This window comes from Odocoileus virginianus, chromosome 22 (assembly GCF_023699985.2).
Source record: "Odocoileus virginianus isolate 20LAN1187 ecotype Illinois chromosome 22, Ovbor_1.2, whole genome shotgun sequence".
In the NCBI taxonomy this organism is placed as follows: domain Eukaryota; kingdom Metazoa; phylum Chordata; class Mammalia; order Artiodactyla; family Cervidae; genus Odocoileus; species Odocoileus virginianus.
Window position 1 is genome coordinate 6,438,911 of NC_069695.1, and position 26,396 is coordinate 6,465,306.

Here is a 26,396-nt window from a genome sequence, read left to right on the forward strand (position 1 = left end):
TCAAACCCATGTTTCTTGCATTGCCAGGCATATTCTTTATCACTGAGCCACTTGGGAAGTCCTCTTCATCTTTACAATAGAGATAATAATGTTGCCCTCATAAAGGTTTGAAAAGATTGAGCCAGTTAATGTAAATAAAGTGTTTTATACAGAGCCTGCACATAATAAATGCCCAGTGAATCCTTTTTAATAAGCACAAGTTGACTTACTACTTTAATAATATGCTTATTTTAAAATGGCAGGACATCTGAATTCATAAATCACCTATTGCCCCTCCTAGTGAGTCAAAGTGCTACATTCTCAACCATTACCTTGAATGATTTATAGAACTGTCCTTATTCTACAAATTAGAAAATCACAGTAAAAAAAAAAAAAAAACCTGCTTATATTAAGATAACAGAATTGTAACTAAAACCCTGGTTTTCTTATTGCCAATACAATGAGCCTTCTGTCAAGACCAGCTGGATACAGTGATGCACTGGGGTTGGGGGCGGGGGCAGGGGCAGAGCCTCTAGAAGGGAAAGTGTCTAGCTCTCTGATTCATTATGTAGAAGAAACCCACCTGCCAACCAAGAACACTCATCTCAAACTCTTGTGTAAACAAATAATAAATTTCTGACATATTGCAATATTCTACATTTGGGCAATCTATTTTTTTTTTACCACATACCGAAACAAACTTGTATCCCTATAAAGCTATATCTCTAGTCCTACTGCCACTAAAGTATGCTGCCAGGTTTATTCTTTGAATGTTTATCTCCATCACAAGGGCTAGGAGCATGCTAAAAATACATTTGGCAAGTGCAAAGAACTGACTCATTAGAAGAGACCCTGATGCTGGGAAAGACTGAAGGCAGGAGGAGAAGAGGATGACAAAGGATGAGATTGTTGGATGGCATCACCAACTCAATAGACATGAGTTTGAGCAAGTTCCAGGAGTTGGTGATGGACAGGGAAGTCTGGCGTGCTGCAGTCCATGGGGTCTCAGAGTCAAACACGACTGAGCAACTGAACTGAATTGAATAACTGCTGATTGCAATATCTATCAAATGAATACATATTAAGATATAACTCTTCATTAAATGACTGGAGTTTATTTTCCTGGAACACACTCAATCAAAAAATACTGTTTGTCTTTGTAAACCTGAGTCAACTAGATTCTTACTTTATGCCATGTTGGTGGAGGAGAAAAGGAGGTGCTTCTATGTTCCAGTAAGAACATTTCCCCAGCTTCTCCCATCTCCAAGTTATCTGAATTATATAATGATTCAGGTGGAGAAAGCTGATAAGACAAAGTTGGGCAATCAGTTTTGATTACTTCCTTTGAAATGTCTACCAGTAACAAGATGGATCAATGCTCTTACTATGCAAATGTTTATCTACTGCTCAGCTTTCAGATATCCAGATACTGGAGACAGTTACCAGCATCATAGAAGATATAGACCCTCGCCTCAAAGACAACAGAGTAATGATTCACACCAGCTAACAAATGCATGAGGAAAATTAAACAAGAAAATGATGTTGTATAGTATCCTGATAACCAGATGGGGCTTCCCAGGTAGCGCAGCGGTAAAGAATCCGCCTGCCAGTGCGGGAGATGCAAGAGACACAGGTTCGATTCCCTGGATCAGGAAGATCCCCTGGGGAAGGACATGGCTACCTGCTCCAATATCCTTGCCTGGGAAATCCCATGGACAGAGGAGCCTGGAGGGTCGCAAAGAGCTGGACACAACTTAGTGACCGAGCATGCACCACACACGTACAAGAACAAGACGGAAATCACCTTACTAGCCCCACAGATAAAACATTTTACTTTAAGTATTTTGTCACCTCAAAATCAATGCCATACATGTAAATTTCAGATATTTGTGGGGAAAGGCTCAATACATGTTCCCATTGCTCCCACTGCTACCCATTCCAGAATGTTCTCAAGAAGAACCCTAACACTACAGCTGTTTGGTGGGTATGGGCCCCTAAAGTAAGTGTCAGTGAAGGGAAGGAGCTGGGCAGGAGCTCTGAACTTGTACAGAAAATGAAAACATTCTATTCATGCAGCTCTACATGATGATCTGATCTTGGCCTAACTCCTTAACCTTGCTAAGTCAGTTTTCCTCATGGACATAAAATTAAGGCTGGGTTAAATAACACTTAGGACCGTCTAGCTCTACTCACTCGAATTGGAGGTAAAATTATCTTGAGAAATAATATTCCTAGATTCCCAGCACTCCCATTTTTTCAAGATTCTATTGACATAATTCAAGATATTCAACAGTTCAGCTTTTGTTTTTTTCCCTCCAAATAATTGCTTCATCTATAATTTTCAGTGCCAATCTAACATTAAAAGAGAAGGCCACTGAGTGTTGCTATGAACAAAATCAGCTGAGTCCAACTCTAGAACCTGTTACAGCTCACATGAATTCATGCAACAAATACTGACTGAATGCTCACAATGCCCAGGCAATGTGTTAAGTGCCTGAGATAGATCAGCACCCCAGATAATAATTCCTTACCTGATGTGCAGTTTACAACTATTAGAGGAGTCAGACAAATAAACCAATGAACAAAAAGAGGTGATGCACACACTGTATTAGAAAGTGATAAGGACCATGAGAACTGATTAAGCAGGAGCAGGCAGGAGGGTGTGGGGTAAGAGGGAGCAAGTTTAACAGTGATAAGAACAGGTTTTGTCTGCAGTTAGGTAAAATTTCCTAGAAAAGGGAGTTTTATGCTACTCTCAGCTTCATTGGTGACAAGCCATGTGCCCATCAATAAGGAATAAGTTCAGTTCAGTTCAGTCGCTCAGTCGTGTTCGAGTCTCTGCAACCCCATGAGTCACAGCATGCTAGGCCTCCCTGTCCATCACCAACTCCTGGAGTTTACTCAAACTCATGCCCATCAAATCAGTGATGCCATCCAGCCATCTCATCCTCTGTCATTCCCTTCTCCTCCTGCCCCCAATCCCTCCCAGCATCAGGTCTCTTCTAATGAGTCAGCTCTTCGAATGAGGTGGCCAAAGTACTGAAGTTTGAGCTTCAGCATCAGTCCTTCCAATGAACACCCAGGACTGATCTCCTTCAGGATGGACTGGTTGGATCTCCTTGCAGTCCAAGGGACTCTCAAGAGTCTTCTCCAACACCACAGTTCAAAAGCATCAATTTTTCAGCCCTCAGCTTTTTTCACAGTCCAACTCTCACATCCATATATGACCGCTGGAAAAACCATAGCCTTGACCAGACAGACCTTTGTTGGCAAAGTAATGTCTCTGCTTTTTAATATGCTGTCTCGGTTGGTCATAACTGGCCTTCCAAGGAGTAAGCATCTTTTAATTTCATGGCTGCAGTCACCATCTGCAGTGATTTTAGAGCCCAAAAAATGAAGTCTGACACTGTTTCCACTGTCTCCCCATCTATTTCCCATGAGGTGATGGAACCAGATGCCATGATCTTAGTTTTCTGAATGTTAAGCTTTAAGCCAACTTTTTCACTCTCCTCTTTCACTTTCATCAAGAGGCTCTTTAGTTCCTCTTCACTTTCTGCCATAAGGGTGGTGTCATCTGCATATCTGAGGTTATTTATATTTCTCCCAGCAATCTTGATTCCAGCTTGTGCTTCTTCCAGCCCAGTGTTTCTCATGATGTACTTGCATATAAGTTAAATAAGCAGGGTGACAATATCAATAAGGAATACAAATTCTTTATGTCTTTCTTACTCTTCAGGTAAATGGGTAAGGTCATAAGACCTTTCCAACAATATACTTCAGAAGTTTATGACAAAAATTCAATGACCTATAGAAGAAAATGTTTTGGAAAACTTTTACACTCACCATAAAACTAAAGGGATTCACAGTTACCCTGTCTTCCCCCTTCAGAGAGAAATAAATATACATCTAGGTTTCTCACTTCCTTTACAGTGCTTCCACATCACTTTTCCTTCAAATTTCACCTATCCTATCTGCTTTCTATCTACTCCAGAGAGATGTGTTACGATCAATCCTTCAAATAAATTGGAGAGAGGTTTTACGTGATCCTTCTGACAGATGATCTCTAAGCCAGGTTAATGATATGTCATACATTTCATTTGGTGCCACACACCTGGAACGGTCTCTGCCTCTGACACCATCTCCTGAACTTGCACACCACAGACTGAATTTTTTTATTAGACAAAAGCCAAAAACCCGCAGTGTTAAGAATGAAGCAAATTACTATGTACAAGAATCAGTCCACGGACACCCTCGGCCAGAAACCATTCAGTTAAGTTCAGTCGCTCAGTTGTGTCCAAGTCTTTGCAACCCCATGAATCGCAGCACGCTAGGCCTCCCTGTTCATCATCAACTCCCGGAGTTTACTCAAACTCATGTCCATCGAGTCGGTGATGCCACCCAGCCATCTCATCCTCTGTCATCCCCTTCTCCTGCCCCCAATCCCTCCCAGCATCAGGGTCTTTTCTAATGAGTCAACTCTTCACATGAGATGGCCAAAGTATTGGAGTTTCAGCTTCAGCATCAGTTCTTCCAATGAACACCCAAGACTGATCTTCTTCAGGATGGACTGGTTGGATCTCCTTGCAGTTCAAGGGACTCTCAAGAGTCTTCTCCAACACCACAGTTCAAAAGCATTAATTCTAAAAAAAAAAAAAAAAAAGCATCAATTCTTCTGCGCTCAGCTTTCTTACAGCAAACTAACAGATCAACTGATAATGCATCAAGCACTTGTCCTACACAAGCAGTGTGCTCAGGGGCTGAGAAGAATACCGGAAAACATGCACCGTGATTCCTGACAGTTGTACACCTGAAACTAACACAACACTGTACATCAACTGTACACCAGACCCAGAGGGATCGGGTGGAGAGGGAGGTGGAAGGGGGGACCAGGATGGGGAATACATGTAAATCCATGGCTAATTCATTTCAATGTATGACAAAAACCACAAAAAAAAAAAAAAAGAAAAAAAAAGAAATAAATAGAATTAACTAGAAAAAAAAAAAGCTATGAGGGGATTTCCCTAGTGGTCCAGGGGTATAGCATCTGCCTGCCAATGCAGGAGACATGGGTTTGATCCCTGATCTGGGAGGATCCACATGCCACAGAGCAACTAAGCCTGTTTGCCACAACTACTGCGTCTGTGCTCTAGAGCCCGGAAGCCACAGCTGCTGAAGCCCCCACACCCTGGAGCCCGCGCTCCACATCAAGGGAAGTCATCGCAGGGAGAAGCTCACACACCTCACCGGGAGTGGCCACTGCTCGCCGCAACTACAGAAAAGTCCACGCAGCTATGAAGACCTGCTGGAGCCTGCCGGCAAACGAACTGGTCGAGAACGCAATTCCCAGAGTACCTAAGAAAAATAAGACTCAGAAAGACTTAGAAAGATGGGGTTGAGAGGGACAGAGTCAGCTTGCGTCTGACTCTGCCAACTTTATTGAAGAATACCACACCTATATATATGCTAACAGGAGTTACTAATAGATCAAAGGTTTGCATATGTGCAGAGCTACAGGCACAGATGTTTTAAATTCCTCCACTTAAGATCAGTAAAGCATCACCCTAGTGCCCAACATGACTAAGATCAATAGAACATTAACTAGATAGAAAACAGGCTTCAAGCACGACGAATTTATCAGCACCAGGAAAACAGGCGAAAGGTCACCGGGGTGTTTTTTCCCTGAAGGGGACAAATGCCAGTCTATACTTTAACAAGAAGGGGTGGCAGGACAAAGAGAGACCCTTTGTTCTCTCTTAGGGCCGTAAGGGGCCTGTACGTTCAGGCCAGCTCCCTGCAAAGACCCAATACAGCCAAAAATAAACAAATAAATAAAACTTTAAAAAAAAAAAAATAAGAAACTATGCTTCTTCAGTCGCTGCAATTTTACTTCCTGTCTGTGTGGGCCTTATAATGTCTCCGAACACAGCAAGTTCTTCAGACCTTACATCCACCTGCCGAGCGCCTTTTCCTTTCTCCCATCTATCTAAACTTTAATACCCCAACTGGGTTAAGTGCTCCTATAACATGTTCTCAGAACACCTGAGTGTTGACAGTCTCATTTCAGTTATATGTAAATTATTTGTAGCATGAATGGCTCCAGTGCCAGATTACAAAGAGCACAGACATCATCATTAAAGCTGAGCACTAGGTCTGACACTTAGCGGGCTTAAATGAATAAATGCTTAACTCTTACGTCATCTTTACATTCAACATAATCACATCTCTTTCCCCCAAACGATCACCAACTAGTGACCAGGCTCCATCTGCCATCCTTTATCTTACCCTTCTACAGTGTTGTTAAATAGGATAACATCTAAAGGATCAATGAAATCATATTACAAAACTGTTTTTTTTAAAGTTATAGTATAGGAATATACTATCTATCCCTATAAACAGATATAGTATAGGAATGCACGTGTTCCAAGTTGCTTCAGTCATGTCCAACTCTTTGGAATCCTATGGACCGTAGCCTACCAGGCTCCTCTGTCCATAGGATTCTCCAGGCAAGGATACTGGAGTGGGTTGCCGTCCCTCCTCCAGGGGCTCTTCCTGACCCAGGGATCGAATCCACGTCTCTTATTATGTCTTCTGCACTCGCAGGCAGGTTCTTTACCACTTAGCGCCACCTGGGAAGCCCACAGTATAGGAATATGAGGAGCCAAAGAAGTACAGATGTGAATCCATGAACACGGTTCCAGCTCTTCACTACCAAAAACAGCCCAACGCCACCTGCAGTCGCTGGGCTTTTGCCCTCCATCCACTCTCTTTTGCTTCTCAAGTGTCCAGACTTTGATCTCGAATGTAATTCCCCACTATGAGGAACAAGAACTCCGGGTTCCTTGGGAGGAGGTTATAAGTATGTCCTATGGCAGGAAAAAATCAGGAAGGTCTTGAATATCTGGTTGTTTCCAGAAAGCAATGATGCTGTCAAGAATGTCAACATGAGGGAGGCTTTCAAGGGACCTCACAGGCCAGACTGTGATAACTGGAACTTCAATAATAGTCTATTGGGGTTAATTAGACTGTCACACCTATAGAAGGTTCTAAGGTCATAATGATACTCAAAAGATAAAAGGTAATATAAAGTGTTGATAATAATAATAGAATATATTCTATATTGTAATAAGAGTGCTAACTTGCTTCAGTCATGTCTGACTTTTTGCAACCCCGTGGACTGTAGCCCACCAGGCTCCTCTGTCCATGAAATTCTACAGGCAAGAATATTGGAGGGGGTTGCCATTCCCTTCTCCAGGGGATCTTCCCGACTCAGGGATGAAACTCACATCTCTTACTTCTCCTGCATTGGCAGGCAAGTTCTCTACCACTAGTGCCACCTGGAAAGCCCACTGTCATAAGTAGAAGGATATTAATATATAGGAACCTTGTTTCTTCTATTAATGATATATCTATTTAGAAAGGCATGGTAAACGTCTCCAAGAAGCAGACAACAGAAAAATCATTAGGAATAACAATAACATATTAGTTAAGTATGATCAACACTCTATTGCTCTGATGCAAAAGAGACATAGAAACACTATACCTAGTTACTAATACCAATAATAATATTGAAAAATAATGTACTAGTTAACATTTACTGAGGCTTCCTTTACTATTTACTTATTTACTATTACTATCTATTTTACTGTTCCATGAGATGTTTATGACAATCCTAGGCTGTAGCTGCAATCACTAGTCCCACTGTACAGATGTGAAAGGCAAAGTGTAGAGAAGTTAACTAAACCAGGGTCATATAGCTAGCAGACAAAGACAGGTCTGACTCCAGAGTCCCCACCTAGCCCTTAGAAACAAAGAAACAAATCCCCAACATTTCTTGTTACACACAACCCTCGTTTTCTTAAACCTATGTAACTATGAAGATGTCATTGGTCAGCATTAAAGGAAGAAAATTTACAGCTTTATAAAAGGGGGTGTCAACTTCCTTTTGTCTCCAGAGTCTGACATGTGCCACATATGATCCTTCATCACAACCCAGTGATGGAGTTGAGGAAGGAATACCAGCAACCTGATACACCTATTTTGAGAATTCCACAGTATACATGCCCATATCTTTATTTGTGAGCAATACTACTTATGAAAGTGAAAGTGTCAGTCGTTCAGTCGTGTCTGACTCTTTGCCATCCCATTGACTGCAGACCACCAGGCTCCTAAGTCCATGGGATTTCCCAGGTAAGAATACTGGAGTGGGTGTCATTCCTTCCTCCAGGGGATCTTCCCAACCCAGGGATCAAACCTAGGTCTCCCACCATTGCAGGCAGATTCTTTGCCATCTGAGCCACAAAAGCTCAACTACTACTTATGGCTCTACCCAAATCTTGCTTGTGGCTCTAAAAGACTTTTAAACAAAATGTATAGTCAAAGGTTTTTGCCACATTTCTCTCATGCAAGACTCATGTTAAAAAAATGTTATCACATTCTTCAGTATCAACTTATATGAAAGAAAACTGAATTAATAGAACATAACCTTAAAATGATATATCTGTTTATAAATTACAGGTATATTACTTCTATGAAGATACTGAAATAAACATAAGGAAAAGAACAATGAGTAAGATGAGAAATTTGGAGACTAACAGATACTATATCCAAATCAGGAAGGGCTGAGGTCCACCAATGGTCACATATAATAAGTAGAAGGAGGAGGGTTCAACAGATAATCAGCGCCTATCATTACACACAATTACTTGTCAAAAGAAGGGTTCCAATTGTGTGTTCCAAAAATATCGGTTAGCTAAATTTCTGAAGAGAACAGATAATTACAGGGCCAATCCTCACCTACTAGGAGAAGAAAAATCCTTAGGTTGTCCTACTAATCACAATAAAATCATTTGAGGAATGTATGTTTTTAAAATGTCAACACACCAAGTCAACAAAATATAACAGGAAAATGGTTCAGGTACTGCTGGCCATGCGAAATTTAAAGATTGAATTATTTCTGGGATAAATATCAAGTTTCACAAGTTAAATCTGTATGGAAAAACAAGTACTTAAGGTCTCATGATATAACAGGCAAAACTCATGAAAAGTGAAAGTGAAAGTCACTCAGTCGTGTCCAACTCTTTGGGACACCATGGACTATACCATCCATGGAATTCTCCAGGCCAGAATACTGGAGTGGGTAGCCTATCCCTTCCCCAGGGGATCTTCCCTACCCAGCAATTGAACCAGGGCCTCCTGCATTGCAGGAGGATTCTTTACCAACTGAGCTACCAGGGAAGCCCTATGTAACCATTAAAAAAAAAGAGAGAGAGAGGACTCCCTCTAATGCTCCTGTAAGTAGGCCCATTATCACAACCAATAATTGACTGTTGACACTCAGTTCGTACATTTTGCTTCATTAGGATCCAAAGTTATTGCTCCTTATCAGCAGAACCAGTTACAAATGTTCATCTGTTAATGCTGACCTATTTGAGATTTTACATATTTCATCTTTAAACATATCTTTTCACATAGAGAGTTACTGACAAACACTGATACCAACCCACAAGCACATTATTTCAGTTGAGAATATCCACCATTTGGAAAGTATGTAGAGAATTCTATTTGATTCTTCTCCTGATTGTTGCCTTTTTAAAATACATTGATCACCTCCAACTGAAGACCAGGTGAAAGCTCTTCAGCTGTACAATTATATAGATTTTGTAATTTGGAAGTCTTCTTAAGTCAGACAGAAAAGGAGAAACACCATATGACATCCCTTATATGTGGAATCCAAAAAGAAATGATACAAATGAACTCACAAAACAGACTCACAGACTTAGAGAATGAACTTATGGTTGGAGGGGTTGCGGTAGGGAAGGGATACTTAGGGAGTTTGAAATGGACATGTGCACACTGCTATATTTAAAATGGATAACCAACAAGGACCTATTTATAGCACATGGAACTCTGTTCAACCTTATGTGGCAGCCTGAATAGGAAGGGACTTCGGGGGAGAATGGATACATGTATACGTATGGCTGAATCCCTTCGATGTTCACCTGAAACTATCACAATATTGTTAATTGGCTATATCCCAATACAAAATAGAAAGCCTTAAAAAATGAAAATACATTTTAAGAACCTATCAAAAAAAAATTTGGAAACCTTCTTTGTACTTGCAGGGAGGTCCAAAAAATGCTGCTGCATTAAAATCTGTCTATTAAATTTGTGGAGGAGTACAGCTCTCCTTTCTTGTGTTAACATTTGAAAGCACAAGCAGTGTTTGACATTAAGATGCAAGCCACATTAGTTGCCACTAAAATGACGATACCACATATAAGATTTGCATATAGTTGATGTTTTACCTTGCAATTTCAGGTTGAACTCATTAAGAGGCATAACTGTCTCAAAAGCTAATTTCCAAAGTCATTCAGTGTTTACAGGTAGAGGAACACTGGCTCTTCTCATTAACAAATTTTGATTTTGGCCCTAAGATTAAAAAAAAAAAATCACAGTAAAACTTCACCATTGCTGAGTCATCAAATTTAGTGTGATAGGGCAAGAAAGAATATTCAGCTTCTGTTTCTGATAAAAATTCACAGAACTGATAAAGGTTAAGTCCACAAGAGCAAATGAAGTTCACCATTGACACTACTGGTTCGGTAACACGTGGTAGACTCAAATATTTTCTGCAGACTACCTACTAACGAATAATACCACAGGCAAGCTATAAACATCTTACATCTCATAACATTTGTAAATTTGTACAACTAAGTTTTTTCCCCTGCTTCACACACATTTTTGCCACTGTAAGTTGTTACATCTTTAGCATATTCCACTTCATGTTTACTGATTCGTTTTTCTAAAATTCTTTGAACTATTCCCTTTTTAGCTGTAACATGCAGACTAATCATAGAGGTTAATTCTTTGTCACTTTAAACTCATCTTTACCCCCTGGAAAAAAAAGAAAGCAACTTAATAGTATCAATAATGCGTTTTGGACTCATCAAGAGACAAGAAAAACCAAAGAATCTCTATCAACATCACTAGACCAATTTTTAACTACCAATGTTGCTCCCCAAAATCATCAACTCTTTGGTCAACTGTTCTCCCTAAGAGGTTAATAGCATTTAAACAAGTTTATCTCCTCTGGACACATTCCTTCAGTTGTTTTGATTAAGCAGAATTTAATAAACCCACTGTCAGTAAAGTTTTCCTTATTTGGCTAACAAACAAGCCATTCTAAACTTACTGTGACTTCAGCCTCATTTTCATTTTTTATATTTTTGAAGAAATTATGCTGTGATTTTTAAAAAGTTGTTTCTAATTTGCTTTTCTGTAAGTTGGAAATATTGAGTACTTGGTCTAGTAATGTTGACAGAGGTTGTATTCTTTATGTGTCATAAAACATTCATCTTTTAAATTGTATTCAATCATTTAAAAACGTACAAAACATTCTTAGCTTATTGACTGTACAGAAAACCAGCGGCAGGCTAAATTCCAAAAGTGAGCCATAATTTGCCCATCCGTAATCTAGACAACGGGCTTCCCTGGTGTTCAATGGTAAAGAATTCACCTGCCAATGCAGGAGACATGGGTTCAATCCCTGGGTCAGGACGATGCCCTGGAGAAGGAGATGGCAAACCAGTATTACTGAATCTGAGACTCTGGGTCATGGAGAAGGCTATAAAAACTTCATGCTATAAAAATCTAGACATGTCTAGAATCTAGAACTAGGATACAGAGACTCGTTTTACAATTCAGAACTCTACAAAGGTGACTCAAAGGGGAGCTCCCCGTCTATCCCTACTGGACAACAGAAACCCCCACCTTTTGAATATCCTGGATGATCCTCCCCTCTACTCCTCATCCCTCTATACCTTACTCACTCTTTCATGTTTGGGGGTTCCTTTTTGTGGCCATGGCCAAGTAGAGACCTGACATAGAAACTGGGACCCTCAATGTGACATTCCATTGTATACAGAAAACAAATACTAAGCCACAAGCAAACTAGGGTGTTATAACCTCCCGTGTAAGGTTACTTTGTCGGCATGGTCACTAGCTAGGAAACTGAAGTTTCTACTAACCCATGAAAAGATTATCCTAAGCAAGGTCTGTTAGTTCAAAATAGTGGTGTTATTAAAGTTTGTTCATATTTCACCTTTTTGGGGTTTTTGGCTTTTTGACCTTCCCCAGGGGTTCCCAAGTGGCTTAAAGAGTAGGAGACAGAGATGCAATGTAGGAGACGGCCTACAATGCAGCAGAGATGTGGGTTCGATCCCTGGGTCAGGAAAATAGCCTGGAAGAGGGCATGGCAACCCACTCCCGTATTCTTCCCTGGAAAATCCCGCGGAGAGAAAAGCATTGCGGGCTACAGTCCACGGGCTCGCAGAGCCGGACACGACTGAAGCAACTGAGCACCCACACACTCCTTCCCCATCTCACACCTTCTCTTTCCTCTGACTTGAAATTAAGACTGTGGGGAGGCTACAGCCACTGGCTTAGTCTACCAGCTAAACTTGCTTTACGTACGGGAAAGAGGATGAAGCATAAATGACAAGGGTCCTTCCCTTGAACCTCCACTCCCAACTCAAGATGTCAAGCCTGTATCTTGTTGAAGACCCAAGGCCAGGTGGTCCTTTTAGGGGCCACCCCTGTACAAAGGCAAACACACGTGCCTAGGCTAAAACACCTTCCCATTATGTGAGTGTTGGGACAGTAACTAGGGAGAGACAGGACACAAAGGCCATTAGTGGTCTAACAGGAACCACTTCAGGACTGAAGCCTCCTGAAGAGGGAGAAGAGAATAGGGGTCCTAATCATGACTACAGTCTAAAGAATACATCTGGTTTACAGAATGGGGAGAGCTGCTTCTTTATAAAAGGTTTTAACTTGATGTGGGAAAGAAGAGGGAGATAAGATCATCTCCTATCACACCCCCATGAGCTTTTAAGAGCTATAACAGAGAATGAATGCCAGGCACTAACCTCAAAACCCTGGAGAAGGGAAAGGCCACCCACTCCAGTATTCTGACCTGGAGAATTCCATGGACTGTATACAGTCCATGGTGTTGCATAGAGTCAGACACGACTAAGTGACTTTCACAAGCTCAAAACCAGATTAAGGAGTAGTAGGACTCATCAGAAAAGACCCTGATGCTGGGAAAGATTGAGAGCAGGAGAAGGGGATGACAGAGGATGAGATGTTTGGATGGCATCATTGACTCAACAGACATGAGTTTGAGCAATCTCTGGGAAATAGTGAAGGACAGGGAAGCCTGGTGTGCTGCAGTCCATGGGGTCACAAAGAGTTGGACACGACTCAGTGACTGAACAAGGCCAATGACAAAATGTCTTAATCTTGTTACTGCCAAAGCAGGCAGTGCCCTCTAGTGTGGGAAAAAATTTTAAACAGTCCTTACTAAGAGGGATGGCTTCTACAAAGTATCCACACACAGCTAAATGGCAACAATTGTAACTAGCTGAAATTCTGAAAACCAGTACTGACATAACTGCATTTAGCAATAATAGTTTACGTTGGGCACTTCCCTAAGGTGAAGCACTGTGCTAAAGAAGTGTTTTACAGGCATTCTCTCAGTCCCTTCAACTGTGTTCTGAAGCAGCCCCATTAGCTCTGCTTTATAAATGCAATCTTACAGCTCTAATTTGCTCAAGGCACCCCAACTAAGAAGGGGCAGGAGGGAATAAGACATTTAAAGTTTAAAGCCTTGTAAGAAATCTCAGAAACACACACACAATGAATGAGAACTACATCAGGAAGTTGGGAAACGTTTGCTAAACTTTGCTCATATTTAATAGAAAATTGATACCGCTTTAACTGGAGATGATGAAATAAATCTAAATAAAATTTTTCATATGTCCCTCAGGTCTAAAAAAAAATGAAGACTGAAATAATTTGAAGGAGTGCTGAGTGGTTCGTTTGTGAGGGGCATTATCAACGTCCTTCCAGGGCTCCGGCTCCTGTCATGAGGACTTCTGAATCCCATTCCAAGAGACTTCTTTGTGCTTCTTTCTGTTGTCTTCTTATACTCGTGTCCAAAATCCCACATAAATCATCCAGTAAATCAAATAGCATCTAGTACTTCAACCTGAGACAAATAAATAGTCCTCTAAATATTAGTATTGGAAAAAAAAAAAACCTATATTCTAGGGACTTATTTTACAATAAACCATCACAGGAACATAAGTAAAACTGTAATTCTGAGCAAAAAACTAAATAAGGCCTGCTTTATAGTTTTACTTCCTAAAAAAATTACTAACAATGCATTTATGCTGTGGTATCAGATTTTAAAGACTTAACTATCAGAAAGAAGAAAAATTGTTGGGTTTAGTAGCTGGAAAACAGTTCAGTCTGACTGCAGCCATAAATCAATGTAGGGACTAACAACAAAAGTTAATATTCACTCAAGGCTGCATCAAAAACATAGGTCCCTTTTCCTAGGGAATAACATCCAAAATTCTCAGCTGAGCACACCAACTGCCTCAGAAAGGTTCCCAAGCCACTCTCTGGTACTCATTCAGAGAAACAGCTACGTAGCTCTTTAAATTACTGCTAGGCACTATCTTAGTTGTTCAGGAGTAGTGAATAATACAAAGTTCCAGCCCTCAACATTCAGTGACGAAAAATAAGGTAGGAGTTTCCCTGGTGGCTCAGTTGATAAAGAATCTGCCTGCCAAAGCAGGACACACAAGAGATGTGGGTTCAATCCCTGGGTCAGGAAGATCCCCAGAAGAAAATGGCAACTCATCCCAGGATTCTTGCCTGGGAAATCCCATCGACAGAGAAGACTGGCAGGCTAGTCCGTGGGGTTGCAAGAGTCGGACATGACTTAGTGACTAAACCACCACCAAAAAGAGTAAAGTATAACAGCATGGTGGGGGGGGGGGGGGGAGGCTTGTCTGATAAAGTGGCATTTGAGCAGACACCTGAAGCGAGGGAGGGAATTAAGAAGTGTTTGTGGAAAGACTGACAAGGACACTGCAAAGGCCTGGACGCAGAGGTATATTTGTGGCTATCTGGTAACACCCAGGCCAACGTGGCTGAATCAGAGCAAAAGTGGCATTTGAGCAGACACCTGAAGCGAGGGAGGGAATTAAGAAGCGTTTGTGGAAAGACTGACAAGGACACTGCAAAAGCCTGGACGCAGAGGTATATTTGTGGCTATCTGGTAACACCCAGGCCAACGTGGCTGAATCAGAGCAAGCAGAGTGGTAGCAAAGGTTTCGGCCTTGAGGAGCAATGGGAGGGGCGTTGGCACGTACATCATCTAGGGCTTTTCAGGGTAGGGTGGGAACTTCTTCACAACTGCTCTTCCAGCAGGAAGCCACTGGAAGGCTTAAGAGGTACATCATCAGACATTTTTATAATTCTTGCTGTAATGTAGAGCATATAGCTCTACCATAAAGGAGGCAGAGCTCTGAAAAATTGATGCTTTCCAACTGTGGTTGTTGAAGACTCTTAAGAGTCCCTGGGGCAGCAAGGAGACCAAACCAGTCAATCCTAAAGGAAATCAACCCTGAATATTCATTGGGAAGACTGATGTTGAAGCTGAAGCTCCAATACTTTGGCCACTGAGCTCCAATACTTTGGCACTTGCTGCGAAGACCCAACTCATTGGAAAAAACCCTGATGCTGGGAAAGATTGAAGGCAGAAGGGGACAACAGCAAGGATGAGATGGCTGGATGGCATCACCAACTCAAACTCTGGGAGATGGCTAATGACAAGGAAGCCCTGAGTGCTGCAGTCCATGGGGTTGCAGAGTTGAACACAACTGCACAACTGAACAATAATGTCGAGTAGAAGGGGTAACCACAAGGGTAGAATCAGCCTTGTCTTATTCCTAGCACCTCCCTTACCTAGCTGTATTAGCATTAGTTGCAGCTAGTGTTTACTGAGATCACAGATGCCAGGCATTGTCATTCAATCCTTGAAACAAAACTTCAAAGCAGCTGTTACAAATTAAAAGGAGGTGGGGAGGGGGGAAAAAATGAAAGGGAAATTTTAAATGAAGCCTCAGGCAAGATCAAGGAGCTTGTTCACAAGAGTTAATAAATGGTAAAATCATAAAACACATCTGCCTGCTATTAAAGCACAGGTTTCCTCCACTATGACACACAGCATAAAAAATTTTCCATCAGGCCTTTTTAACAACTCAAGTCTTTGCATGTCTTGTTGCTGTCGTCATTTCATCATTATGCCCAGCTCTTTCTCAACTCCGTGGACTGTAGCCTTCCAGGCTCCTCTGTCCATGGGATATCCCAGGCAAGAATATTGGAGCGGGCTGCCACTTACAAGGGATCTCCTGACCCAGGGATCGAACTTGGATCCCCTGCATTGGCAGGCAGATTCTTTACCACTGAGCCACCAAGGAAGACCTTTGAATGTCTTACTCTGTCTAAACATCCTTCAGTCCAATTTCTTTGATGGCAAATTTGTTCATTTTGGAGATCAATTCAAGCAACCTCTCCTAAATGACCTTGTTCCTCATTCTTCCGGCCACTTAGCTGCGCCATCAGTTCAGTTCACTCAGTCGTGTCCGACTCTGAGACCCCATGAACTGCAGCACGCCAGGCCTCCCTGTCCATCACAAACTCCCGGAGTCCACCCAAACTCATGTCCATAGTCGATGATGCCATCCAGCCATCTCATCCTCTGTTGTCCCCTTCTCCTCCTGCCCTCAATCTTTCCCAGCATGAGGGTCTTTCCAAATGAGCCAGCTCTTCACATCAGGTGGCCAAAGTATTGGAGTTTCAGCTTCAGCATCCCTCCTTTCAATGAACACCCAGGACTGATCTCCTTTAGGATGGACTGGTTGGCTCTCCTTGCACTCCAAGGGACTCTCAAGTCTTCTCCAACACCACAGTTCAAAAGCATCAATTCTTCAGCGCTCAGCTTTCTTTATGGTCCAACTCTCACATCCATACATGACCACTGGAAAAACCATAGCCTGGACTAGACAGACCTTAGTTGACAAAGTAACGTCTCTGCTTTTTAATATGCTGTCTAGGTTGGTCATAACTTTCCATCATCTGTGCCTTAATAGCTATTGCTCCATCTTCATTTCTCTGAAACAATACTTACGTGGTGGCAATGTATCTGTCTACATATTCCCATCAAGTTCCTCATGATGTCATACCTTATTTGCCATCATCTCTCCTACCCCTACCCTCTCCTCTCCTCCTTCCCAGCTCCACAAAGAGCCAAGTGCATGTTGAAAAGTGAAAGTGAAGTTGCTCAGTCGTGCAGGACTCTTTGTGACCCCATGGACTGAAGCCTACCATGCTCCTCCATCCATGGGATTTTCCAGGCAATGGTACTGGAGTGGGTTGCCATTTTCTTCTCCAGAGGATCTTCCCGACCCAGGAATTGAACCTGGGTCTCCTGCATTGTAGGCACTTCAGCATCTGAGCCACCAGGGGAGTCAAATGCATGCTAGCTGAATGGAATAAATCATCGAAGAATCATACGTAGACTTTTCATGCACCTACTCTATGCATCTTGGATATCCGACGCCACATTTTAAAAAAATAAACTGTCCCAGAAAAGATAGTAATTGGTGATGAATATATTAATAAGATGGGAGAATCTTTTTACAATGTGTATACACAACATACGCTTTAAGTATCTTTACAATTTGCCAATTATACCTCAACAAAGCTGGAAAAAAATCAGCTATAGGTGGCAGTAAGAAAAAATAAAAGTGGATGGATATTAACTAGTGTTCAATGGATATTAACATAAGCGTTCAATCATGTCAGACACCTAAAACTAATAAATGTCAATCCTATCAATATGCAAAATAAATGCACACTCTAGCATCTTGCTGTTAGGTAGGGCTCTGAATCACCTGTACAATTTAGACATTTAAACAATAAAAGGAAAGCCAGATGGCATTATTACAAGTGAGGCAATTATGAACATAAACTTGTGTCCAAAGTACTTAGAAATTAAAAACAGCCTTAAAGATGGAAGTAGCATTATTTTTGTTGGTTTCAGTATTTTAAGACCAAAATGTGTATGAGATTGCCTTGAAAGGCAAAATTAAATAAGGGTAATATGTGGAAGACACAGAAAAACAAATCATGGCTTAATTTAAGCAATATACTACAATGCAAAGCATTCCAAATGCAAGAAACGCTCAACTTACATAAACACTCATATAAAACCTATGGGGCTTCCACGATGAAAAACAATTAAATGCAATCTACTCCTCTAAAATTCTGATCTTCACTTGTATAATTCCAGAATGTTTATAACAGTCCCAGATTTCTGGTTCAGAGTTTCTTCTATAAAATTATCAAATTTATTAGGTTTTGGAAGTATTGACCCAAGGTTTCTTATTGGGCCTGTTTCCTAAATGAGCTGACATTTTTGTTATTTTACCTTTATGCCAGGTTCTTGGTTTGGACAGGCTATATTGCAAAACAGGATGTCAGAGGTGGGCAGGTGAAGCAATTTTTAATTTCTCTTTGTGATGCTTTTTCCCACCAAAACCTTTCAAGAACCTGACAAGTTTCTGAGCCAGTCATCAATTCAGTCTCTCAGCTCCAAATTCACCCTGAAGGGGCTCACTTGCAGCTTTCCGGCAGCTCCACCATCAGTTAACACGACGGATATAAAGAAACCCAGTGGTTTTCTGGCCCAGTCACCGTCCCAGAATGTATGATTCTCTCTGGCAACGTCACACAGACCTGGCCCAGGCCGGTGATCACCTTCTTTCAACTTCCCCAATACAAACCTCTTTTGCTCCTGGCATCCAGCCAGCACTGTCCAGCATGCGGAGGCTCCCTCACTCCCTCTCCAGGCCCACACTTGGTCACTAGCTGCAGCTCCCCTGAACCTTGGAGGGTGGCTTCCTGCTTACCCAGTGACTGCAAACCAACTCTGGTCTGGGCAAGCCTGTAAACTTCTCTGCCATCCAGTGGGCTGCAATCACCCCTTCAACAAGGTCTGACTCCCATCTGAGATCCCTTGTCCTTGAGTACTTGCTTGTCCTTACAGGCTTGTCCCTGCTCGAGTCCGCTCCCTTAGCTCTGGGGTACCAGAGAGACTTCTATTTTGTCATAATTCAGAACTTCTTGTCCCGCTCTGTGGAACCTGGGAGGCAGGCAGCCAGCCAGGTCCAGGGCAACACTGCTTCATCGGCTGCTGCAAACACTGAACACTGGTGGGTCTGACTAGTTTAAAACTTTTGTATATTGAGTTGCTCCTGTTTAAAATCACTGGGTGGTTTGTTTCTAAACTGGACCCAGACTGACAGGTTCCCATCTAGCCAGGCTCACAGAAGCAACACAATGAAAACCAGCCACTGAAAGCTTCCCTAGACTTAGTCTGGGGAACGGATCTGTAACACAGGTCATGTACCTGATGAAATGCAGAATATAGAAAAACCCAAAAACAGTAAAAGTCTTGAAGGCTCAAGACGTTAGAAAGCTTACAGCCAAGTCACCCAAAATACCTAAATGTTAACCTTGTTTGATAAATTGCAGTATTAAAAAAGAAACCTCTTCCAAAATAGGTTTAATTTACCTCATTTTAAAAAGGATTTGTAGGACATCACAAAGGATGTGGTTTCTACCATGAATTTACAATCTTACACAGGAAACCTGGCTTAAAATAATCGATTAACATGTCTCTGGTTATTACATCACTATGTAAGAGACATTACCAAGGAGACAAAACAAAATCAATCTCATACTTTTTTAAGACATTTTCTCCCCTAGGGATACAAATTCTGCTACAAGAGGTACATCCAACACTTAAAATAAGAAATCTAACAGTTAAACACGTGATGGGGAAAGATAAAGGAGAGCCAACCTATCAGAGCTTGGAAGGTTAAAGTGTTTGGGGAATAAAGGATAAACTCTGTCAGAGCTTTAAAGAAATTACACAGTATTTCAAGTATGGGAAACAATATGTACAAAGGTGAAAATGAAAACATACCTATGAAGTTTGGGGGAATCTGAGTAAAGCAATTTAGCTACAGCAAACTTGCTGAAATAAATCAGTAAGATTTCAGTAGTGGTGTGTAACAGTGTCTTGCAAAGACTCGTCAGGATATCTTTGAGCCAAAAATGAAGGGAAGAATGGTTAAGGTTGAAACACGTATTAGGAGGCAAATGGACTAGTCTCAGTAAAGAGGCTGCTACAATGAGAGTTGGTCAGGCCTGGTCTACAGGAAGGACAATGTAGAATAAACTGGAAAGATAAAAAACTAGGTTTTTGTTCAAAAAAAGATCTTAGCCATACATCAGTTTTGCTCCCTTTCATGCTACTTGCCTTTTAGCCATTTATTTTTAATTATTTTTATTGGAAAACAGTTGCTTTACAACGTTGTGTACGATGCTGCTGAGCAGCCAAGTGAACCTACTGTACACATCCCCTTTTCTAGATTCCCTTCCCATTGAGGTCACCACAGAGCAAAGTGGTTTCCCTGTGCTGTACAGTAGATTCTCATTAGTCACCTACTTTATACATTGAAGTGTTATCATATGGGCTTGCCTGGTAGCTCAGCCGGGAAAGAATCTGCCTGCAATGCAGGAGACTCCCATTCCATTCCTGGGTCAGAAGATCCCTTGAAGACAGGATAGACTACCCACTCCATTATTCCTGGGCTTCCCTGATGGCTCCGAAGGTACTGAATCCACCTACAGTGTGGGAGACCTGGGTTCGATCCCTGGATTGGGAAGATCCCCTGGAGGAGGGCATGGTAACCCATCCAATATTCTTGTCTGGAGAAACCCCATGGACAGAGAAGCTTGGCGGGCTACAGTCCATGGAGCCGCAGAGAGTCAGACATGACTGAGCGACTAAGCACAGCACAGTGTATTATATAGGTCAATCCCAACCCCCCAATTCAGCCCACCCCCCTTGGCAAGTTTACTTCTGAGAGCACTTCTACCAAAGAGATTTTGAGACATTGTGAAAAGCAGGACAGAAAAAGAGGAAACCTAAAAACCAAAACTATGAGTCCACATATGCAAAACATCGGGGGAAGAAAATCTTGCCATGACTTCTCTTCAGGCAACATTTTGGTATAACTACATATGATTTACATTTATGATTGAACATTATCCCAAACATTAATTATACAAAATACACAAAACCCACATTTATAAATTTCAACAAGAAATAACTAGAGAGAGAAACACACAACCCAAATGAACCCAACACAGAGTTCCTTGATGTGGTCAGAAATCTCTACAAATCTGAAATGAATTATCCCAGAAAAAAATGAAGAGTTCCTACTGATAACAAAGAAAATGTAGTTAAGCTCAAGTCTTCACATATTCATCACAGTTTTATCCCTGGATGTCAAATAATTTTTGTAATTAAGTTTGTTCAATTTTTTCATACTCAATTAAAAACTTGAAATGTCATTAAAGTTTTATCACTTTTTCTATCCAATATTTTCCAATACACCAAAAGAGAGAAAAAGGTTGATAAAGGCTTATATTCACAATGCTATTCTTAAAATCTAATTGCCTTAAATTCCCAACTCAGTTGTCTCAATGATGTCTTCTTTTTTTTGGAAATCTCAAAAAAATGCTAAAATATTCAATTAAATTCCTTAAATAATTTATTGAACATTTATCATTTACATTTTTATTACTGAATCATTGATATTTTTTAAAGGTTACAATTAATCATTAAAAGTTTTCTTTTTACTAAAAAACTTAAAACTTTCATATTTAATACAAAAAACTTTGGGATAAGTATCATCAAGTTTCTTAAAATATCAGTTAAAATTCTAGAACAAGTTTATCTTACTTAGTACTGGGGATGTTTTTGCAAATGAAGTGCTAACCGAATCAGTGTTACAGAGTCATTAAGCAGAGCCCCTTTGCAGATCCCATCTATGTACAGTAAGGGCATCATGTCTGACCAACATGGAATACATAATTACCTGGTATCTGCTGTGCCTTTAGACCCTTTGCAGATCCCGTCTATGTACAGTAAGGGCATCATGTCTGACCAACATGGAATACATAATTACCTGGTATCTGCTGTGCCTTTAGACCCTTTGCAGATCCCGTCTATGTACAGTAAGTGTATCATGTCTGACCAACATGGAATACATAATTACCTGGTATCTGCTGTGCTTTTAGAATTCATCAAATCCTGGATTTCACTGAAACATGCTCAACTCAGATCCATTAATTCATCCACTTAAAAAGCTCAATTCATCCAACTTAAAATCAATCCATTCACACTTAATGGCCAACCACATTACAATCATCAAAGTAATGTCTTGTTTCATTGTATGCAAACTAGTTGCTGTGAAGCAGACCATAATTAGAAAATTGAATGTCGGTGGCAAAAACACATCCAGAGTAAACAAAACAAACTAACTAGCAAGTGACTCTCAAACTGGGCAAAAAAAACAGTAGTGACTATGATTCACTCTACAGTCTTTGACATGTAATTTCTGTAACCAAGGTCTTATATAATTGAGGTGAGGGGGCAGGAATTCTTTCACCCAATGTGCTTAGAAATTCTTGATAGTAAAGGTACTAGCAAAAAATGCTCCAAAATTTGAGTAGTGTTAATTTGTATACATACATACTCTTTAATTTCATCAGGCTTTTTTTAATATACTTCACCACATCTTGACTTATTTCTTCATTTTGTTAGCAAACATACTTCCTGCTCATCAGAAGCTCACTTGGCAGAAGTTGCAAAATTAGAGAGGTTTGTTTAGTTCTACCTAGTGACAAATCTTCAAGACTACAGATTGCTTTAAATAAAAGTTCAGCACTTACAAAATAGCTTTAATATAGTTACTGATTTTTGATATTCATTTCAGTTACCAAATTTCATAAAGGAATTGGTCAAATATAGTTTTTACTAGTTTGAGCTAACCTCAAAATTTAAATCTAAGAAATATCAAAATATTAAATTCTTAAATATCCCCCACAATATGTTTTTAAAACTGTCAAGTATTGTCAAATTATCTCACATAAAATCAAAGCATTAATTAAATGAGGTTTCCCTGGAATTCACAATATAAAACATTCCTTTTAGCACTCCATCAATTAATGTTATTTGCAAATATAACATATTCTTAAATGCTTGCTTTATGAAAGTAACATACTTCCATGTGGATAAGATACATCAACAATTTTGATATTCCTTAAGCTTCTTATGTTGGATGCTAACTTTATGAGCCTATTTAATTAAGAGATTTTGGATAGAAGCCAGGAAAAGCTTCTAAATGATTCAGAACCAGATGATAAAATCATGAGGATGCTGAAGAAGGTTTAAGTCCAGGTTAGCTTCAAGAACAGAAACCATCCATCTTTGACTATTAGACATATGATAGCCTGAAGACCAAAGTCAGACTAGGACTATGGGTCCTCCCAATTCACCTCTGGTATTTTGGCACAAAATGAGGACAGGCCACAAAAAAATACATGGACGTATTCAAGTCTGGTTTTTAAAAAATACGTAATACTTGAACCAATCACAGAATAATGTATGGCTTATAGGTAACTCTGTCAGTTTAAGCGATATGAAAAAAAATACATTTTGTTCTGTGGTGACTATTTATTGGTTAAACTTTTATTTTCCTCTTCATATTTTCGGTGACTGTTTCCCACTGGTATCATCAACCAGGTCTCTCAGGCGAGATAAATGGTGCAAAGCCCTTCATTAAAAAGTATAAAACACATTATCAACCAACATCAAGGACTGAATAGGTAATGCAGACAGTAAGAAATGGTCATTACATTGTTTATTAACTTCAAAATCAGTATAAGAGATAAACTTACGGAATATGTTTAGCATCAAAACTATGAAAATTTTTATGAAACCTTGCAATCTGAATAACTCAGGGCTAAAATAATTCATCTAAAGTTCTATAAACAGATAAAAACTTATGTTTGACATTTAAAGATTTTCTTTTTTAAGTGTACCAAGTAGCCTAATAAAAAACAGTAACAGGTATCATTTGTATCACACTTAAAACATCTTTTCCATGTAATTTTCAGAGATGAAGCCTTCTGATATACTAAGTATATCATTTAAGAAATAAAGGACATAATTCATTTTTAGCATATACATTCAAGGCAGCTAAAATTTTAAAAATAGCACTAAAGAATCAGTTACATTTGAGGAAAACTCATTTTTATTGAGCATGGGGAAAACAAATGACAATTACATTACATTGAATAATGTAGTATTATACCAGCAACCTGGTCTTCCCAATCATTCCTCAGACCAACCAAGAAGACAGGAACCCTTAACTTTCCAGTCTTCCTCTGAAAGTATTCTTCCAGCTTTCCCTCTCCCCTACCTTTCAGATCCTTGAGGGTCACTCAGAAAATATAAGTTAATCAACCATCCAAAAATATGTCTCTGATAAACAAGAGACTAAGAAAAACAGAAATAATATAACAATTATGATGTACAGTAATCTCTAAGGTGAGAGATCAGTGAGATGTTACAATGATGTATAATAAATAAAATACATCCTCCACTTTAAGAGTAAGAAGATAGAGGAAACTAGTAGTGTTAATTACTATATTACATCGTATCTCTACTTTTAGACACTCAAATGTAGTAAGAATCTGAATTCTGGCACCCATTCAACAGCTTCTGTTAATTTTTGAGACTGTCATCTTCATTAACTAAATGACAATAACTCACCCAGGGTTACTAAACAATTAGAGGTAAAACTAGACTTTATTATTTCTACATCCTATAATAATCTCTACTTAAAGAATTTTCTTCTTCCTAGACACACATTTATGAGGAAGAATAAAATCTGTAAATGTAATAGCTGGGGCATATCTTCCTTTTTCTTTTCAGGCTGTGATTCAAGATACAGAAAGACAAATGGCTAAAATCCGATCTCACTGTTTACAAATTGGAGGACCACAGATTCTTTAGATTTTAAGGATCATTACAATGGGATGGGGGGAAAAAATTATCTTTATTTTTACTAAATGCTATCTCTAAATTAGCATTTCCTTCCATTATGAATGTAAGCAACAAACCAAAGTGATCTCATATGCCACAGAAGTCAGAGATATTTTCATATCACATAAGTCATTGCAGGTATGTTTTATCCTCATGACTATTCCAAAATTACAAGTTTATATAATAGTTACAAAATTACAAGTTATTAAATCCACTGCTGTAAAACAGGTACTCTCATTCTTTTTTTTTTTTTTTTTGGTACTCTGATTCTTTCTGCCTCAGTCCAAAAGTTCATACGACATAACTAGGTAACTATTGGAATTTTAAGTCTAGTTGTTCAGCCACCAAACAGTGAAGTCTCAGTGGTGACCCAGACATCAATGTCTTCCAATATTCTCTTTAAGTGCTTGCTGATCAACATGTGAAAGGTTAAGTAAAAGACCACACAACTGGTTAATGCTTTTATTCAAGTTATGCAAAAGGCCTTCACAATAATACACGTTTCTACAAAATGAATTTTAACTTACCTGTATTTTAAATGTCTTGTCTTATTTTAAATGCAATAGAGAAGCATATATCACTAATCAGAAATGTATTTAAATATTTCCATAATTAATCCACTGTAACCGGTTTCCTTTCTAATCTCATGTAGTATATTTTATGCCTTTAAAAGGGGGGTGGGTAATGAAAGGAATAAAAAAGCTAAGTAGAAATATGAAACCTTTAGTCGCTCTACCTCAGTTACACAATCAGTTGGCAGTTTCTTTCATCTAACTCTTTTGAGAATAAAGCTTAGAAAAGACTATCAAAAGTGATTGGTATTTCAAAGGTAAGAAAGGGAAAAGGGAAGGATAAAGCTGCAGAAGGAAATTTTTCTTGATTTTCTTCTGTCAAAAAGTGAAAAAGCAGGTTAATGGGGGAAAAAATCAACTTAAGGATTATATTACAACACTGAGTAATCATTCACTTTAAAAACTGAAATTTAAAAACTCATTTCTTATTTTGACAATGTATCTACCAATGACCATTCAAATACATACAAATCAATCCCCAGAAACTCAGTAACACTGATTATATGATAACAATTCAGCTATATTTTAATTTACTTATTGCTACCTTGCATTTACGTTTCTATTAGTACTACTATATTGGCTGTTCTCTTAAAGACTATGTTTACTGACCAATATTCAGCCTAGTATCCAGCAAGAACTTAACAAAAGGCTTTTCTGGACAAACTGCCTACTATTTTCTAGATCTAAGTAACAAACGAGCACATTAGAATAAAGAAAAATCTTTCCTTTAGGGTCATGTTTTCCAAGTCTGAGAGCTAATTCTGTCTATCCCTAGTATAGAATGAACACCAGAAAACTGGGCAGGAAAGGAGATCTGAGAAACAAGACAATTTTCCAACTATCATTAAGCATGGTCTTCACAACATGACCTTTATTATTGAGAATTCTTACACATTTATCTCCAATTAATATATAAAACTACATGTCCTGAGGCCAAAACAAATTATTTTTGGAGGACTGATAAT

The 26,396-nt window shown here is 39.6% G+C and overlaps 1 protein-coding gene across 7 annotated transcripts in view; it reads right to left on the bottom strand.

The window, feature by feature from the left end:
• Window positions 1-2,569: 2,569 nt before the first annotated feature.
• C22H18orf54 (chromosome 22 C18orf54 homolog) overlaps window positions 2,570-26,396 on the bottom strand; it is a 47,458-nt gene continuing 23,631 nt past the window's right edge. The window contains exons 9-10 of one of the 7 annotated variants that reach the window (XR_011482669.1): window positions 10,284-10,407; window positions 2,570-4,619 (exon numbers count right to left, since the gene is read on the bottom strand). Coding sequence is in view for 6 of the 7 variants with exons in the window: in XM_070452505.1 (XP_070308606.1) it covers window positions 5,220-5,331 (112 nt within the window). In the remaining variant the exon portion in view is untranslated. Of the gene's footprint in view, window positions 4,620-4,965; window positions 5,332-10,283; window positions 10,408-13,696; window positions 14,027-21,348; window positions 23,586-24,042; window positions 25,270-26,396 lie in introns of those variants that run through there. The other 6 variants (XM_070452506.1, XM_070452505.1, XM_070452504.1 and 3 more) reach the window with 6 other exon arrangements.